Source organism: Amphibalanus amphitrite, unplaced genomic scaffold, assembly GCF_019059575.1.
Source record: "Amphibalanus amphitrite isolate SeventyFive unplaced genomic scaffold, NRLGWU_Aamphi_draft 000877F_arrow, whole genome shotgun sequence".
Classification (NCBI taxonomy): Eukaryota; Metazoa; Arthropoda; class Thecostraca; order Balanomorpha; family Balanidae; genus Amphibalanus; species Amphibalanus amphitrite.
In genome coordinates this window covers 235236-254412 of record NW_024882371.1, presented here as the reverse complement: position 1 = coordinate 254412, position 19177 = coordinate 235236, and the positions used below count along the sequence as shown (strand labels likewise).

The 19177-nt window shown below is 46.4% G+C and overlaps 1 protein-coding gene across 2 annotated transcripts in view; it reads right to left on the bottom strand.

The window, feature by feature from the left end:
- Positions 1–990: 990 nt before the first annotated feature.
- The window catches only part of LOC122367558, a 33529-nt gene continuing 15342 nt past the window's right edge, over positions 991–19177 (bottom strand). For both annotated transcript variants that reach the window (XM_043340784.1, XM_043340783.1), the window contains exons 4-12: positions 18801–18947; positions 17090–17287; positions 16009–16113; positions 12090–12325; positions 10054–10326; positions 6708–7049; positions 4057–4803; positions 3484–3682; positions 991–1212 (exon numbers count right to left, since the gene is read on the bottom strand). In XM_043340784.1, the coding sequence (XP_043196719.1) occupies positions 1190–1212; positions 3484–3682; positions 4057–4803; positions 6708–7049; positions 10054–10326; positions 12090–12325; positions 16009–16113; positions 17090–17287; positions 18801–18947 (2270 nt within the window). In that variant the 3' untranslated portion in view covers positions 991–1189. The remainder of the gene's footprint in view (positions 1213–3483; positions 3683–4056; positions 4804–6707; positions 7050–10053; positions 10327–12089; positions 12326–16008; positions 16114–17089; positions 17288–18800; positions 18948–19177) is intronic.

Below are 19177 nucleotides of genomic sequence, written 5' to 3'. Positions count from 1 at the left end.
GCTGTCGCCGCCCATCGTTTACCAGCATGTGCTGTGTTGCAGTAGCCGCCGCCGTTCGGCTCGGGGTGCCCGTCTTCCGCGCTGCCTTCCCGCCCGTCTCGGCACCATGGAGGGGTGTAAGGGCAATATCGAGCGCGTGATTCATGTGTGTGGAGCGGCGGGCCGGAAAACCAGAGTGCGTGTATGAAGGCCAGTCCGCCGTGTGATTGACTCCGGCGAGAAAGGCGTGTCCGCCATGTGAGCCGGGAGTCGCTCTTTTGAAGAAAAAAAAACTATCTGTTATCACTTCAGGCAGGGCTGCGGAGTCGGAGTTAGAGTCGCTCGGAGTCGGACAGTTCTGCCCGGAGTCGGAGCCGCCAAAATCGGCTCAGACTCCGGAATCGGAGATAACGCTGCATGGCTCAACGTCATGCACTGCACCTGTTTCTGACGATACTGCGCTCGAAATTAGATTTTGTCGAAAAAACATTTTGCTGTTTTGGACGAACGTTTTCACCGAAAGAAGCAGAAGACGGTGAATACCCCAAAACTTGGGTTTTAATTCTGCATGGCTATTTTTAATGCATATTTGCAACGCAAAGCCTTGGAACACATAAGGGGCCGTTTCAGGCAGGATAAAGGCATCTCCATTATTAACTTAAATTCAATATCATTATACGAATTTTAATAGAACCGTCCGAAGTCGGAGTCGGAATCGCCTTAAAATTCATCAACCCCGCAGCCCTATCTCAAGGTGGGAAAATTTGAGCACAACTCGACGACTTCTTGGACAACCAAGGACCATTATTCGACGGTAGCCATCTCGTCCGGAAATCTAACAGACAGCGATACTGTGCCATTTCAGCACAATTATTGGGGTTCTTGGTGGCCACCACCATCCCCCCGAAAATACAGTTTCTCGAGAAAAGGCACAAAAGGGCTATGTCGTGTTGTCGTCTCAGCTCGGTCCGCATGTGGTACGAGGCTCAGGGAGCGTCCAAAGGCGACAGATGTCTCAGCGCAAAACTGTATTAATCCACACTAGACGGGGGCAGCATGCGAACAGCAGCCAGTGGCAGCATCCCGAACGGTAGCTGGATGATACGGTCCGCACTGTGTTGCGATGTTTCCACCTTCCTCTGGAATATCTCCATAAGGCGGTTTACAGGCCGATCAGACGCTGCACTCGGCCTTCTGCTCCTCGTCCTCGTCACAGTGGGCGCTCATCTCGTCCTGTCGGAAACACAAATCACGATTACAATCAAGCCAATCGCGCTGCCGCTATTCGCCACCCATCACCGGTCGACAACGTCAATAGTTCAAATTTCAGGCCTTAATTTGATATTAGTTCACCAACTGTTTAATTTTCCACAGTCGATATTTGGTCTTTCTAGTTATGCACTTTGATGCCCAGTAGCAGACTGCTTAACCCGCGCCCTGGTGAGGTCTGTTTAAAACGCGACCTGGTGTGTGTGTGTGGGGGGGGGGGGGCTATTTTTTGCCCCCCCCGTATCTCCGAAACTACTGGACCGATCCACAAAATTCAAACGGCGTTCGAAGGCCCAGTCAAATTTGTCGAAAGAAATCCAATTTCATTGACCTCAGGGTCACCGATGACGTCATAGGTCAGGTCAAAGATAAAATGTTTTGCAGGTCACGGGTCTTCTATGTAGGAAATGCGCTATAGCATCGAATAAAACGCATTTTATCAAAAATCAGCGATAGGGCGTCAGTTTCCTGGTGCATATGTTGCTATTAGAGGTCACTGATAACACCAGGTCAGGTCACAGGTCAGGTCACTAAGGGTCAGCACATGAACCCAATTTTACTAGGGCTGTGTGATGCATGTTTTATGGCCAATTTTTCATTTCAAACTCAATGGTGTTGATAAGACAATCAGGAACGGTTTAGGTCACTTCCTGGTGGGGGTCAGGTCAACAGGTAAAAAAGGGCAAATTTCAAAGTTGATATTTTTGCATAAAATGGGTATTGATTCGATGCAGCTCGTTACGGCCAGTCTAATGGTGGTCTTTGTTTTGCGCTACGTGGTAAAAATTGCTAAAAATTGAGTTTGGAAATTTGACGTCATCAATTTTGAACAGTTTTTTTTCGCTATAATTTGGCCAAAGAGAGCTATCGATCTAAAATTTGGTATGTGAATAGAAGACGGTAAGGTCTATCACATATATTCCGTTTTTTCGAAGGTCGAAAACTTTTTGGATTTTTTTTTGGCAATTATATTCATTATTTTTATTTTTGGGGGTCAACATTAAAAAATCATAATTTCGATATAGTCAATTTGTACTTCTGGTAATTCTACACCTTTTATGTCTTAGACGTTTTTCTGCATCTTCAACGCTATAGGCCTGACAGCTCTTCCCGCGAAAGCTTTTTATGGGTCGAAAACGGCAGAACATGACGTCAGTCTGACGTCATTTGCGGCCAACCTATCATAGCCTTTGGAAATTTTTTGGTCACAATGTGTAAAATTGATGCCCGGGGAGGTACCGTAAGGTGGGGCTATTTGAGACAGTATTTAAAATTGCTATAAAATAAAAACCACTTAAATTTATGCTTAATTTTGCTCAGGCGATTTACTGCTCGATTCCACATCTCCCTGAGCAAAAATATCACACAAAAATCAAACGATCTTCATTTTATAGCGATTTTAAATGCTGTCTCAAATAGCCCCACTTTACGGTACTGAAAGTTTGGTGACGATCGGCGCAGCGGTTCTGAAGATATATAGAAAAGTCTGGAGGGGGGGGGGGCAAAAAATAGCCCCCACCAGGGCGCGGGTTAAGGGGGAGGGGGCGTAAAAACGCCCCCTCCCCGACAAGAGGCATTCGGGCCGGAGCAGTGGCACGGCGCGGGTCAGACATGGGCACGGACCCCAGACAACCCGACCGACGACCGACAACACGTCGGGGCGAGTTTCGCACTGGGGTACTCAAAATTTGAAGAATTTAAGACGTTTCCATGAGTTTTGAAGGTATGGATGAGTTCTAAAAATCCGGTTCTCCTTATCCGGGTCATTAACTCCATATGGTCCAGGAAAGCTGGCACACTACCTTTAAAACGTGGAATTATTGTGGAAAACATAGCTAATAGATGCCTCCAACGAACCAACTATTTTGCATCCGCTCAGAGCTTACAGTTTTCAGAAAATCCCTAAGATCCATCTCGGATCCACGATCAAGAATCATGGATCCGAGATGGATCTTGAGGGATTTACTTAGAACTGTTAACTCTGAAGGAATGCAAAATAGTTGGTTCATTGAGAGGCTTCTATTAGCCATGTCTTCCACCATAATTTCATGCTTTAAGACCGTCAATCTAATGGCCATCTCGATTTCCGTGATTGGTTGTCTGGGATCCGTGCCCATGTCTGGCGCGGGTTAATATTCGGAACGCTAAATGGAGGTAGGCCCACGCAATTTTACTAAATTTTTGGCGAGTGAGTATGTCAACACATCATCAGCATGCATATAAATAGACATGTACCTGGCAAATACTGCTGCAGCAAGGATTGCGCAATGTCCAGGTACGTCTGCCGCTCAGCAATCGCCTGGCACATCAGAGCCCGGAGACCACGGAGTGTAGCCTCCGATTCCTCCTGGATGCAATACCGGTTGCTCGTCGCAGTCAGGTGTATGAGAGATGTCCTTTCTGCTTGATCGCGATCCAGCTGCTCTTCCACAACCTGACGATAGAAGTCACGACGTGCTAAGTTATGATAAAACACAAAAGCGAGGTGGTGGGACGGGATGGGGCGTGGTGTTGATTTCACTGTTATTTTATTTTGAAGAAAACCAACGAAAATTGCGTGAAAGGAGGTAGCTATGCAGATGGCAGTTTTCAAGTAAATGGTAAATAAAAGGCATCAAAAGAATTAAATAACAATAAATACAAGGTGGCTGTCTCATATTTCCGAAATTAAACCGCCTGGTTCAATTTGACTTCCCTCAAGCAGTCTCTGGCTATGTGCGTGTCGACAATGACGTCAGTTTTGGCATATCCTTCCAACTTACACATTAAGCAAACGTTGGATGTGTTCAAAGCATGGCTGGCACTGACCTTGAGGGTGTGGATGAGCTGGGCGATTGCAGTTCTCGAGTGATTCAGCAGGCGCTCCATTTCCTCCCTTACGATCCCCAGCTCTTCCAGCGATCGCTGCAGCCGCATGTGGGTGTCGCAGATGGCGCGCTTCACTGACAGGGTCAGCCCACCACTTTCAGTGGGCTGGACATGCCATGGGAAGACCCCTTCCACAGCATCAGCCATCGCAACATTTTCGCCAGTTTCGCGCTCGTAGCGCTTCAGCAGCTTCGCGAGCCTGGCCTTGTCTGTTGTCGCGAGTCTTCGGCAGCGCCTTCTCTGCTTGGCCGAGCTGGCCACGTTGGTGACCGCCGCGAGACGGACCCGCAGGCTGTCGCTGGTCATCTCGATGGCGTTTTCCAGGTTCCGGCCGTCGGACTGCACGTCGCGGCTGCTTAGCGCCCGAGCCAGATTTCTCAGGTCTTCCACCAGAGCAGCTATCCGGTCCTGGGAGACACCATGCTCATCGAGCAGCGAGGTTAGCGTGCACTGAAGCTCAGGGATCCTTTTCTCGGCATCTTGCAGCCTACTGACCAGAAGTCTGGGCATGCGCTCGTGCTTTTCCTCATTGTACTTGAGGACCATACCAGTAAGCGCGTCGTTGCGTTGTGCAGCCGTCATGTATTTGGTCGTATTTGCGGCCCGGCTGAGGAAGGCGTTGGCAATCTCGGTGGTTTCCATAATAGACCACCCAGAACCATCCCGCCAGAAGCCGCCGAACGTGATCTGCAACACAAATACCGGAACACAACACATTTTCAAAACACAGGTAGTTTGAAAATGGTCGCGGCTATGACCGTATTCGGGTACTGTGATTTTTCTTTATTGTAAATTTAGCCCGAACCTTTTCCTTGGAGGGATTCCCAAGGACAAAGCCCCGCTAAGCGGAGCTTGTTGCGTTGACCCTGTGCTCTATCCCTTGATTGCGCTATTCCAGGGACCAGGTCTATGGCATAATTTAGAGCCCGAAGTTTGGGACCCTCCCACCTCCCACACTCAGAGCCTTCAAATACATTAGCCCCTCTAAATTCAAAGTGCTGCAACTTTGAAGTTGAATATTTTGGAGTCCACTTTGTTGGGACACTTATCTTCAAGTAATGGTAAATGTCTCCTCACTTTACGCTATTTTCCCTGCAGAAATCCGTCCACTATTGCCATGCAACGCTTAAAAATGGATTATGAATTTGATGTCACTCGGGCTTATGACGAGCAATACCATAACCCGTTTTCTGGAACTATTCCATCGGCTTAAATTGGCATATTCTGCCAAATCACCATCAGGACCACTGATAAAAATGTTCAAAGACGTCACAAAAGGTGCTTCTTGCCACCAAATCGGACGTACAATGATCCTGTTCGAATGTTTTTGGTCGGTATGGAATTTAAGTGACAAAATCTGCGGCTATTTCGCGAACTTCAGCTGTTTACAAAGCTTCTAAATTGGCCAATGAGCGTCAATTAACTAACATCCCTGTTATATTTTTGGTGCCAATTGGTAGCATTTTTAACGGGCTTTTAGGTGATTACGAGCGAGCGAGCGCAGCGAGCGCAGCGAAGTCTTTTCAATATAACGGAAAAATCTCAGTATGAGCGGCCCGGCCCGGCCCGGCCTGTAACGCTTTTGAGAGGCTTATATCTCAGCAACCGCTGGACCGAATGGCCTGCGGTCTTTTTTGCTGGGTAGCTCCATCCCTTTTACCCCGTAATTGACTACTTTTGATACATCTCAGTGACCGCCGTGGCACGTGCCACGTGAAAAGTCAAGGGTGTTCAAGCAGTTTTGCAAAAGTAATGATTTTGAGAGGCCCATATCTCAGCAGCGGCTTGAGCGATTGTCTTGCGGTCCTTTTTATAGGGTAGCTGCATCCCTTCTACCAAAGTTGGGATACTCTTCATCTTTGTGAGTGACCCCCACTGCACGTGCAAAATACAACAATAAGAGGTGCCAAATTTGTTCCCATTTCAGTAACTCAGTAATTACTGGGGCGATTTCGCTGAAACTTGGCATACAGGTAGGCACCCACCAGGCAATGCAATCCCATGTGTTGCGGTTAGGGTGCTACTGCACGTGAGCACGTGCAGGGGGCGCTCCCAGATCTCGAGAACGGCTGGGCCGATTGCGCTCAAATTTGGTACACGGTTGGGGACCGGTTAGTAGGGTGCCGTGCAAAAGTCAGTTTGGACCCCGTTTGCACGTGCGCACGTGCAGAATGCCGCTTCCAGATCTCAGGAACGGCTGGGCCGATTGCGTTCAAATTTGGCACACCGCTAGCGACCGATTAGAAGGGTGCCTTGCACAAGCCCCGTTGGAAGTACCCTCTCACCCTTACGCACGTGCAGGGCTCACTATCTCGCTCGCTCGTTCTTCGCCCAAAAGGCGTTTTACTGGTGATATTATTTTATTAATACCCCTCCTACATTCGACAATATGAAGCGTCAAAATGTCGTCCGGATTTCAACTACTCACCCATTAGGTATACTAATAATAATACAAATAATAATGATAAACCAGTGTGGACAAATATTTAATGAATAACACTGAAAATAATAAGGAAAATAACAATGAAAGCCAAAGTGACATGTGGGTTATGAGGTAGACGAGGGAACCAAACATGACAAAATGAGCATACCTGGCAGTAATACGCATGTCCAGTAGCATGCATCACGCTGAGGAAGGGCATGGAGTCGCCGGTGCTGTATTCTGGCCATCTTCTCGAAACACGCTGCGCCCAAGGCCAGTATTTGCATACAATGTCACTCGCAAAGTACTGGACATGAGGGAAGCGTTCTTGGTGGAGAAAGTGACTATATGCAAATGATTCTCCTCTGTACATATTTACACCACCCAGGATGACACTGTGACGGCATGTGGCTGTAACCAACCCAGTCTCATCTTGGGACCGCTTGGATGGCAGTGCTTCCGCGTCATTTCTCCCAGCAGTCCAAGTGGAGAGCCCGCACCGGTTGCTTGTCTGAAAAAAGAACCAGTAAAAATGAATAAGAGTGATAGTGCTATTTGCTTGGACGGCACACCTGCACGAGTGCTCATCCAATCGCATTCGCACATAACTGAGGTATTTTTCAAACCTAGCACGGCGCGGGTTAACAAGACATTTTTTTGGGTGAAAGTTATTTGCTTGATCTCTTTTACTCTAGGCAGCAGAGCGCTTCCCACAAACACTTGGTGAAAGTCATCTCACGCCGACGTACGAAAGCATTGACAAAATTGTCGGTGTACGCAAATTTGATTCTCAAAGAGTAGACCAAATATGGTGGCGCTGCGCCTTCTCGTTTAGAAGCTAATAAACCAAATTAGGTTTGGAGGAGAGGATTACGCTCCCACACGGTTCGTCGGAAGATCATCTCAGGCTCAAAAGAAACTATATGTACCATTCAAAAGCTGACGGTGAGCTGAATCCAAAAATGTAATTTTTATCAAAATCGATCAAAATCGCCTTTTTTGAAAATTGCGTTTTTTGTAAAAACTTTATAATCTTTTATTCAACGGGCTGTCCCGGACATTCTTGAAAACATAAACAGGTATTTTTGAGTTCCAGTGAAAGCTGAATGCCAAAAGAACAATATTTGGCGAAGCAATATTTCCAAACATTAATATGCGTCTCCCACAGCCGACAATAAGGCGCAATCACACAGCTCAGTGTCACAATGGACCAAATTCAGCCACACAGAAGCGTGAAATGACCCTTATCGACTCGCAGACCCGGCGCTCTCGGCCCGCCTGACCGGCCACAGAAAGAACGTTCGGCTCTCGTTCTACTAAACAAATGTCATATTTGTCAGTTTAACTGTCCACATCGCTATTCAAGTTATTCAGGATACCTGTGAAGAAAATTCATTGTCCTGTCATCTTCACATCATGCATTAATTTGCATTTGTTCATGTCTACTTTGCTCCATTGAGCTTGGTATCATGCCCATATAAGGAAAATTGGCCGCGCTGAAATGTCAGAGGTTGCACCGGCCTCAGCTCAGGTGGAGTGGGGGTAGCGCCCAGTGGGGCAGGGTAACCTTTGACCGGTCGCACGGCCGAGCAGCTGTCACCAGTTATACAGCCTCTGACAGTGAAACCCCGCTCACTTCCCCTGCGCGGGACTGAGCGCAGCTGGATGGAACAAAACATGTATAAGAAAAATGTAAATTAAAGCATGCTGTAAATCAAGCAGAACAATGAATTTTCTTCACAGGTATCCTGAATAACTTTAACCCGCGCCCTGCTGGGGGGGGGGGGGTGTTTGAACACCCCCCTTGTGGTTTTTCGCGAATATTTCAAAAACGACGGCGCGGAGCGCCGCCGTTTTTAGTACACCTTATCATACATCAATTCTACACATGTTGTGAAAATTTCAGACCAAGGTCATTCAAGGTCAGGTCACCAGGTCACTTGAAGTGACCTCACCTCATAAAAAGTTTCAATGTCTGTCATAGCTACACCGAGTGACCGATCGCTTTGAAACTTTCAGCGATTGCTAACAGCAATAGCATGTACAAAATATATATCTCAGAATTTTGATATCGATGACCTAAGGTCAGGTCAATTTTGCGACCTCCCCATTATAAGTCAATGGGAGAAAATTGAAATGCGTCTCTTTTGGACGAAAGGCATTATAAACACTCCCAAATACCGAATTACAAGTGGTTTAGACACACTGAACATGAAAATGGTGTCCGTGACCCCCTGTTTATGCCCTGAGGTCATCTTAGGTCACGAATGGTATCTAACAGTTTTTCGCAAATAACTTTTGATAGAGGCATGCTAGAGCGATGAAAACGCCTTATATGTGTTCAGCTCGACGATGCGGATCGACTGATATGCAACATGACCCTTTCCGGTCAGGTCATGACCTTGACCTGAGGTCAAATTTTCAAGCTGACCTTTCAAGGTCAAGTTATAGTTCATTCGATGCGTCTTGACGAGAGGAACACGATGCCGGTAAAAGTAAGCTCGTACAAGGCTTGGGTCAAAAGTTATTGCAGAAAAACTGTTTCCGAAAAAATCGGCTATTTTTGCAGTTTTTGCCCCCTGCAGGCAAAACCGTTGACGTTAGGTCAAATCTGAGAGAATTACTCAGAAAGGGCGTTAATAGGGCTATCGAATGCGCTTTTCCGCGGCGCTGTAGCTCTATTGGTTCCCGAGTTATGCGTTGGCTTCTTGGAACTTTTCGACATTTGACCTGGAAATCGGCGAAATTTTGCCTTCAATGACCTCTGGTGACCTGACCTTTGACCTGACCAAAAAATTGACCGAAGTGATTTCGTCATTATCTTTGACGTTCTTTCGAACGCCGCCTTCCGCGTATCGCTACGTGGCCCAGGAGCCGAGTTACAAGGGGGGTGTTCAAACCCCCCCCCCCCCAGCAGGGCGTGGAAATCCAGGACCCCCAGCCGGGCGCGGGTTAATAGCGATGTGGACAGTTAAAACTGACAAATATGACATTTGTTTAGTAGAACGAGAGCCGAACGTTCTTCCCGTGGCCGGTCAGGCGGGCCGAGAGCGCCGGGTCTGCGAGTCGATAAGGGTCATTTCACGCTTCTGTGTGGCTGAATTTGGTCCATTGTGACACTGAGCTGTGTGATTGCGCCTTATTGTCGGCTGTGGGAGACGCATATTAATGTTTGGAAATATTGCTTCGCTAAATATTGTTCTTTTGGCATTCAGCTTTCACTGGAACTCGAAAAAACATGCTTATTTTTCAAGAATGCCCGGGACAGCCCGTCGACTAAAAAATTATAAAGTTTTAAACGCAATTTTCAAAAAAGGCCATCGATCAATTTTGATAAAAATTACATTTTTGGAATCAGCTCACCGTCAGCTTTCGAATGATATATACCGTTTCTTTTGAGCCTGAGATGACCTTCCGACGAACCGTGCCCAGTGGGGCGCAGGCTCATATACAAATACATATAGGCATAATTAATGCATATGTTACGCTCCCCAACCGCACTCTAGTGTACTGACCTTGGTCACGCTCTTCATCTTGTCGACATGGGCGTTGACGGCATCTCTGTCTTCGATGAATGTTCCAACATGGTATGCAGATTCCATCTCACTGCTTCCGGACGAACGATACCGGTAGACCTTGGCATTGCCGTCTAGATGAACACAACGAGGTTCAGCACCGCACGCCTCGCAAGCCATGAAGTCCGAACCTTGAAGGCCTTGAAGTTCGAACTGTATGCAGGTCCATTCCGTAAACGCCTTCTCCAGGCGTTCGAAGTCTACTGGTCTATCCTGAAATGAAAGTTATAAGTTAGTTTTCGTACGCAGTCAAAGCTCTCAATGGTTCTCAACAACGTACTCAAATGACTAAGCGCGAGCCCACTCTCCTCCCACTGACTAGTGTATCCAGACAATGTGCCTCGTTTGTGGTGGCGGTGACGGTGGCGTTGGAGATGTGTGTGTTGGGGGGGGTGGGGGGGTGAAGGGGCCTATTTCGGCCCCCTGTAACTCCCGAACAGTTTCAAGTAGCACGACGGGATACGTGGTATGTACTTTGCAGCATGTATGGCTTTCACAAATATTCCTTTTTTAGATATCCTTATTTTATCGTTTTCGGTGTAAATAACACAAATTGAATAAAATCCGAGACAAAAATACTGTAAAGTGTAGAGCTACTACAGTTAGCTTTTTAAAAAATAAGTTTGACACTCGCAGTAAACGTTTCTTTGCACACAACACGAGGGTTGCTGGCTAAATAACTGAGAAATCTGGTAAGCGCACATTGTATTGGAGCCTTAAATGATATTTTCAAAATAAGATTTTAACACTATAATATACCGTTATTTCAGATGCAGCGCTACTTATTACGAGCGAGCGAGCGCAGCGAGCGAGCGAGTTCATACTGAATTAAGGGAAAATCCTGAGTATGAGCGGCCGGCCGGCCGTGGGGACGCTCTGCAAAATCTAATATCTTAGGAACGGGACATCCGATTGACAAGCGGTCTTCTTTACTGAATGTCACTTGGACGTAAAAGTTCTGTGGTGTGATGGCCACCATGCGTTCTTGCCAACCACCGCACGTGGCGCGTGGTAAAGTTGGACATTTTTTAAGAACCCCCATAATTGCAACCTCAATAACGGCACAACGGTTGGGCCGATTGAATTGAAACTCGGTACACAGTTAGGTCTCCATCAGATAATTCATCTGCATGTGTTAAGGTTGGGGTGCTACTGCACGTGCGCACGTGCAGGGGGCGTTTCCAGATCTCGAGAACGGCTGGGCCGATTGCGCTCAAATTTGGTACAGGGTTGGAGACCGGTTAGTAGGGTGCCGTGCAAAAGTCATTTTGGACCCCATTTGCACGTGCGCACGTGCAGAATGCCGCTTCCAGATCTCAGGAACGGCTAGGCCGATTGCGTTCAAATTTGGCACACCGCTAGCGACCGGTTAGAAGGGTGCTTTCCACAAGCCCGTTGGAAGTACCCTCTCGCCCTTCCGCGCGTGCAGGGCTCACTATCTCGCTCGCTCGTTCTTCGCCCAAAAGGCGTTTTACTGGTAAATAAGTTCAGTCATAATTCTTGACAAGTCGTCTATCTCTGTGGAGTTGGAAATCTCGGAAAATACGAGCTGCAAGGCTGGTAAATAGGACCAAAAGTAGAAATCATTAATAATGAATTTGATCGTCTGTGAAACCAATGTGCACCAACCAGTTTTTTCAGTTACGTCCCTCAGTTTTACGTCTTTTTACACACATCTAACGAAAGTGAACAGGTCTTATAGTTCGAAGTGGGAATACCGGCTCATATATTATATTTAAGGGGATGCGTACAATAAGATCTTGTTAAGCTATATCAAAGTACGTGGAATGATATCGCCTTTGAAACTCGATGCAATCTCTTTGGTAATGAAATAAATCTCAGTAACACTACTATTATAAAAATAAATCATAAAATGGTCGTACCTTTTATTTTAACTTATAACGCTATGCCTTCCAATTAGATTAAATTCAGTTAGGGACCTTGGAAAAATCATCAAAAACTATTCATCAACTCACACAGCCATAGGTCTTCCCGAGCTCCTCGAGCGACGAAATGTAGGCCGTTAGTGACGTTCCAGGAGAACGCGACCTCAGCTTTTGCCACATGATGAATACATCTTCATGAATGACTGTTGACAGCCTGACCGGAGACGCTCTGTAGAAACCGCAGCGAACTAAGTCGATGTGACTGACTTCTGTCGTTATCCCGCATGTCGCACACAACCAGACCGGGACATGCAGGTCAAAGCGGCCTGAAAATGGGAGAAAGTATGTCATATTGCATTATATTTGAGAGAACTACATTAGTCTGGGCCCGGAGGCCAAATAATGGAAAGATTGTGAATGCCAAATGCAAAAAATCCATCGATCCAATACCATCGGTATTAGGTGGACCACACATTGTGATAATCTTCACTGTACTCTTCACTTTTACTATACCCTTTTGCATTTGAACTGAAACATTCGCCTTGACTGTTTGAGGAGCCATTTCGGCAATCGGCATTAAAGGGACCCTCCCACCTTCAAAAAGTTCAGGAATGGGATCAATTTGGCTATTGGCATAATTGGCTTTACTATATGCCGGAGTATGCCTTTAGCATTAGCGCGAACGTGCGGTTCTTACCGTAAACGTGCGAACGTGCGGAACGTGCGGTTCTTAAAACCACGCTTCTCACCAGTTTCTTAGGATTTGACTTTGGTGATGACAATTAAGATTGTATTGAGTTTTGTTATTAAAAAACAAAAAGTCGGGAAACGTTAAGAAAAAAGTGAACAAGGCGTGAAGAATTTGAAGCCTTACAATACCAGTATAACGCCTTTTGGGGCGACTAACGGAGCGAGCGAGAGGGTGGGCCTTGCACGTGCGAAATTGCGAGGGGGTACCTCCAACTGACTCGTGCACGGCACCCTACTAACTGGTCTCTAGCGACGTGCCAAATTTGAGCACAATCGGCCCAGCCGTTCTCGAGATCTGGAAGCGGCACCCTGCACGTGCGCACGTGCAAAATGGGTCCCAACTGACTTGTGCACGGCACCCTACTAACCGGTCCCTAACCGTGTACCAAATTTGAGCGCAATCGGTCAAGCCGTTCCCGAGATCTGGAAACGACCCCTGCACGTGCGCACGTGCAGCTGCACCCCAACTCTGGCACATGTATATGCAGTGCCTAGTGGGTGCCTACCTACATGCCAACTTTCAGCGCAATCGGCCAAGTAGTTACCGAGATATTGCAACAATAACAAAACTGACACCTCTTCGTTTTGCACGTGGCACGTGCATAAGGGGTCACCCACATGCATTGAGAATAGTCCAATACTTGGTAGAAGGAATGAAGCTACCCTATAAAAATTACCGCATGTAAATCGGTCAAGTGGTTGCTGAGATATAAGCCTCGCAAAAGCGTGACCACGGCCGGCCGGCCGGCCGGCCGCTCATACTCAGAAATTTCCGTTAATCTAAGGAAAGACTACGCTCGCTTCGCTCGCTCCGTAATCAGTTTCCAGCTCCCCTTATATCGTGTTCAACATCAGCAACCGTGGAATCGTGAACATCAAAATGAAGTAAGAAGCACGGCACGGTAACACCCGGAGCTGTCAACACTGCTCTGTCGACTAGTCCAAAATGACGTGTACCTACCTGAATAAAAATTTGATTATTGGCGTTTATTTGCGTTTCGTACCTACGGATAGATATCGCCACATGGCCCACCAAAGTTATCCCGTCTTCTGGGCAACGCAAAGAAGAAAGAATCATAGCTAGAAATGAGCTTTGTAAGCAATGTTGAAAGACGGGTCAATGACCTCAAAACAATCTGCTGGTATACGAAAAATGACCACGGTCCAAAACCGTTTCTCAGATACCTAAAGCAGGGCCGAAAGCATATACCAACATTTTCCGAACGCTCGTGCCAATACTTAAGAGATACTCCACCATATGGTAATATATAATACTTCCCGGGGCCGGTATACAGTTTATTTTTTTAAGTCCGAGGTCAGCCTGACAAGTTTTTGCACGAGCCCGTAGGGCGAAGGCAAAGAATTGTCAGGCTGACCCAAGGCTATAGAACTCCGGCTGACCGAGGACTTGAAACAAACTGTCCGACCTTACGGAGGTACTAGGGTGACCCGCTTGCTCCGCAACGCGAATAAGGGGTGATTTTCGATCCGTGGTGTTGGATTGGTCCTGAGTGGATTTGGTTATGAATCCATTTCGGTCGATTGCTCTTTGGGCACGCGCCACGCGCTCCCCATCGAACCTATCAAAATTTTGCACAAATTTCCCACGTCAGATTTTGAAAATGTTTCAGCATGATATGTTACGAAGGCACCAAAACTACTTCGTTAATGTTCAAATGATTGCCAAATTCGAATTCAGCTAAAAAAAAACTAGCCTAGAAACATGTAAAGCTTGAAAAATTGAACCAAGGTCATCAAAGGTCAATGACCTGACCTGACATTCAGTCGACCTTGACACCCACCCTAATGCTTGGAACCAACATCATATCCCATGTTTGAACGCTTTAAACCACGAAGACTACAAACGCGCGGCTAACGCGAGCCGACATGCGCCGAATCGCGATTCCGGCCGAACATGACCCCAAGAAATAGGTCACGGGTCAAAGGTCATTTGGGTCAGGGTTATGAATTTTTTTAGAGTAGGTGTAAAATTGATTGACTCGAGGGTAATGAAAGTTTCGTCGCGATCAGCCGCTTTTTACGCGATTTATTCGCGAAAAACCGAGGGGAAGGGTTCCGTTCGACCCCCCGCCCCCTATACGGGCGAGGGTTAACATGCTTTACATGCATATTGCATAGAAATTCGAACGCCGCATTCTGCCTCCTGATAAAAACTGGTCCCCAGGTTATTACGGAGCGAGCGAAGCGAGCGGAGTCTTACGTAGAATAACGGAAATTTCTGAGTATGAGCGGCCGGCCGGCCGTGCGGACGCTTTTGCGAGGCTTATATCTCAGCAACCACTTGACCGATTTACATGCGGTAATTTTTGTAGGGTAGCTTCATTCCTTCTACCAAGTATTGGACTATTCCCGATGCATGTGGGTGACCCCTTATGCACGTGCCACGTGCAAAACGAAGAGGTGTCACTTTTGTAATTGTTGCAATATCTCGGTAACTACTTGGCCGATTGCGCTGAAAGTTGGCATGTAGGTAGGCACCCACTAGGCACTGCATATCCATGTGCCAGAGTTGGGGTGCCGCTGCACGTGCGCACGTGCAGGGGTCGTTTCCAGATCTCGAGAACGGCTCGACCGATTGCGCTCAAATTTGGTACACAGTTAGGGACCGGTTACTAGGGTGCCGTGCACAAGTCAGTTGGGACCCATTTTGCACGTGCGCACGTGCAGGGTGCCGCTTCCAGATCTCGAGAACGGCTGGGCCGATTGTGCCCAAATTTGGCACATCGCTAGAGACCAGTCAGTAGGGTGCCGTGCACAAGTCAGTTGGAGGTACCCCCTCGAAATTTCGCACGTGCAAGACTCACCCCCTCGCTCGCTCCGTTAGTCGCCCCAAAAGGCGCTATACTGGTCAGGGTAGATATAGGGGATCATTGGATATGACCCGGGCATTCGTTGTAACCGAAGCTTTAAAGGCATCGCTGGGTTCAAGGCCTGGACTTTCTATAAGGAAATGCAATGTCTCAATAAAATAACAAGCATGTGATGGTTGAGTGTTGACGTTATTTCATAGTGCATTCATCAAAAGACAATCCGCAATAAAATAACACAACTGCTTCATCTATAGCCGCATGTAGTCGCATGTAGTCAGTCCAGGTAGCTGTCGGTAGAGCGATGAATTCCGTGTGGTAAGAGCTTACGTCCCAGCGCAAGAAGCTCTGTATAGCGGGGCTATGTCCTCGTGTATCCCGCCAAGCAAAACGTCCCAACTAAATGTATTAAAAGAAGACACATCACATACCTTGCAAGGTGATGACAATCACCATCGCGGAGGAAGCCTGCATTTCGCAATCAGCTTTGCAAGTTCGGCAAACCTTCTTGGATCTGTACAGCGGCAAGACGGGAGCTGAAACAAACGATACATTTAAGTTGACATACTAATAAAGACAACGCATAAACGTGATTAAAAAATATAAAAGCAAAAAAAAAAAAAATCAATAACAGTGACGCTTATTTTACAAAAACAATCAAATAGGGTAAAAAATCAGACTAAGCATTCGCCTTGCAACATTTTCAAAGACTGCAGGGCAGCAGGCGCCAGTATCCGGTGATGCCACCCCATCGTGCGCGCTTACTGCCCGCTAGTTTTGAAATTTAATTTCTGAGCTCATTTACATTTTTATTCCGACAGCGCAGCGCGTGTTTCGGAAGCTGCGGCCCGCTGAGTGACCTGCATCCTAAACGTTTTTAAACCACATCTTTTAGACGATAACTAGAGCACGATATCCAAGGAGTGAAAAATAAAATAAAAAACTGGAGAAATGAGTGGGAAAATATTTCATGAGTGCCATTTTATTACTAAATTTTACGATTCTAGGATATTGGTTGACCCATGTCTTCAGCACGGGACAGGTCACTGCCGAAGCTAAATGGCAAGTACTTTTTACACAGTTTACACAATTATCTTAAGGCTGAAACAGACTCTTCCCGCATTCAGGAAATCGCATGCGAGAACCTATTCAAATACATTGTAATTTTCCCGTATCAATCAGATGCGTGAGGTGCGTGCGATTGATGCGAGCGTGCTTCCATGTATTTGATTAGGTTTTCGCATGCGATTTTCTGACTGCGGAAAGAGTCTGTTTCAGGCTTTACTGCCGAGTGGCAGCGACCCGTCCTGAAGTGGACATGCAATACGTACGTAAGTATGCAATACGTACGGGCATATTTACCATCCTATTCCTACCGCCAGGGAAGAACGACTGGCAGTGGATCTATTAGTAAAGTAATATTGAGTGAATCCGGCAAAAAGATGCCTAGATAACGTCGTTACATCTTGAGCATGGGGGAATGGGCGGCTACCATAAAAAATGGAAACTTACCAAAGTCAATGAATTCTCCTGTAGCCGAGACAGAGACACCAGGCGACAAGGGTTCCAGGAACCCACGAACCCAGTGCCGTCGACGATGAAACGGCTGAGACGTGTGACGCTGCACATCACACTTCAGGCACAACGCAGCCACTGGACAGTTGTCGCAAACAACACTGGCGTGGTAGCCACAGCTTGAGCATACCGACCCTGAAACAACAACGCATTATGGTCAGCTATTTTTATCTAAGGTATGACACCAGTCGAAACTAAAATCCAATGTTTCAGTGCTTGAATCTCTGATAAAATATATATTGATGATAATCCGTTAAAGGGACCCTCCCACCTTAACATTAGATTTGAGTTGAGATAGCCAAAATGGGGTCCCTGGCTCACAATTACCGGTTTCGGCACTCACAACATCGAGAAATGCCTTAAATCGGAAATATTGAATTTCAAAATTGCAGTATTTTGATTCAGAGGGGCTAATGCATAGGAATACCCCTCTGAATGTGTGACGTCAGCGCAGATACCTAACGATTTTTAAATGTTTGACTAAAACGTTTTGTAGCACGCGGTGGTATATGCTGCTTTGCGCGCAGCAAGTGCCGCACTTTCAGCTGCCAAACTATTGCTTCCAAATAAAGTCGCTAGGAACAGCGGAGATCCCAAAAAGTAAACAAAAGTAAAAGTCTAATATCTTGAAAACCGGTGAATATTTTTCGGTGAAATTTGGTAGATATTCGTTTTCGCTCTTTCTGAACCGAGTGACATCACTTTCATGTCAATTCATAAACTTTTTTGTAGGTGGGAGGGTACCTTTAAGAAAAAATGTGTTCTCGAAATTTGCTATCTGTTTAAAATCTCTTATAGACCTATTGCCTACGTTTCCAGGGCACAAGTTAAACCAATTTTGCAAAATGGATTTCCTCGACCATATCATTAAGACATTTAAAACTGTAAATACAGGATTAAGCGGTAGCTAAAACCATAAATCAATCAATCAATCAATCATTCGTCAATCGATCGTCAATCGATAAATCATCAATCGATCAATCAATCGCGGTCTGAAAAGCCGCGATATGTACAAATACAAATAAATACACTCATTTTTTTTTTGCACAAGATGAAGATGAATAGTTTCCGAGAAAAACGCACGTGAAATTTCGTTAAATCGATTTAAGCGTGTCATGGAAACGTAGTGACTGTTGAAGGCTGAAGAAGGTGATTCGATTACAGCCCTCGTTGCGAGCCTCTAACAGATACGGTCTGCGGTTGACAGATGGCCATACCTGGGCCCTGTTCAATCGCTGTTTTTTTTTTAATCAGCAGACTATGACGTCGGCGCCTGATTGCTGTCACGGTTACATGACGTCATCACAGCAGCCCACGTGCTATGTAAAGGAGACATCATGATGCTGTACTGAAAACCTATCTCGCTTCAGCACTTGACCATAGTAAGGGCTGAACAGACGTCAGCAGCTACGTCACGGCTTGCGTGCGTTTCTCGGTCTCTCATTGGTCAACAGCACCAACCAAACAGCATAGCCCTCGCCCTCGCGCCTCAACACAGTAAGCCATCTAGTGGGCTGTTGGGGAAGCTGTTTTGGCAGCAGCGGGTGAAAAGCGTCCCGATTAAAATAATTGAATGTCCACTCCAAATACATGTAAAATGCATGTAAGATTGTAAGATGGATGCGTAATCTGCTAAACCCATCCTCACCTGTTGCTGGCACTGTGCGGGCAGCTACGACATCCTGGAAGACTGCACTTCTTATGTTGTCCCAATTGTCAGTTTCCACAGCCTGTCTGGCACTCCATGACTGCCCTTCTGGATTATGTTGATCACCGGAAGATGGCTGATGTTGTTCTGAAAAGCACATGGACAACCAGCTGAAGATATAGCACATGCATTGACAATTGCAATGCATGCATGAGCCAACAAGCCCAAACAAAAACATCAGCTTCATTGAAAATAATATGATTAAATAAAGCGCAGTTTTAAGGCGCTTTATTATATATATAATTTATCAGCCACGTGACTTAGGTTTTTCATTACAGTTATAGAAAATAATGTTTTCAAAAAGACCAGTTTACATG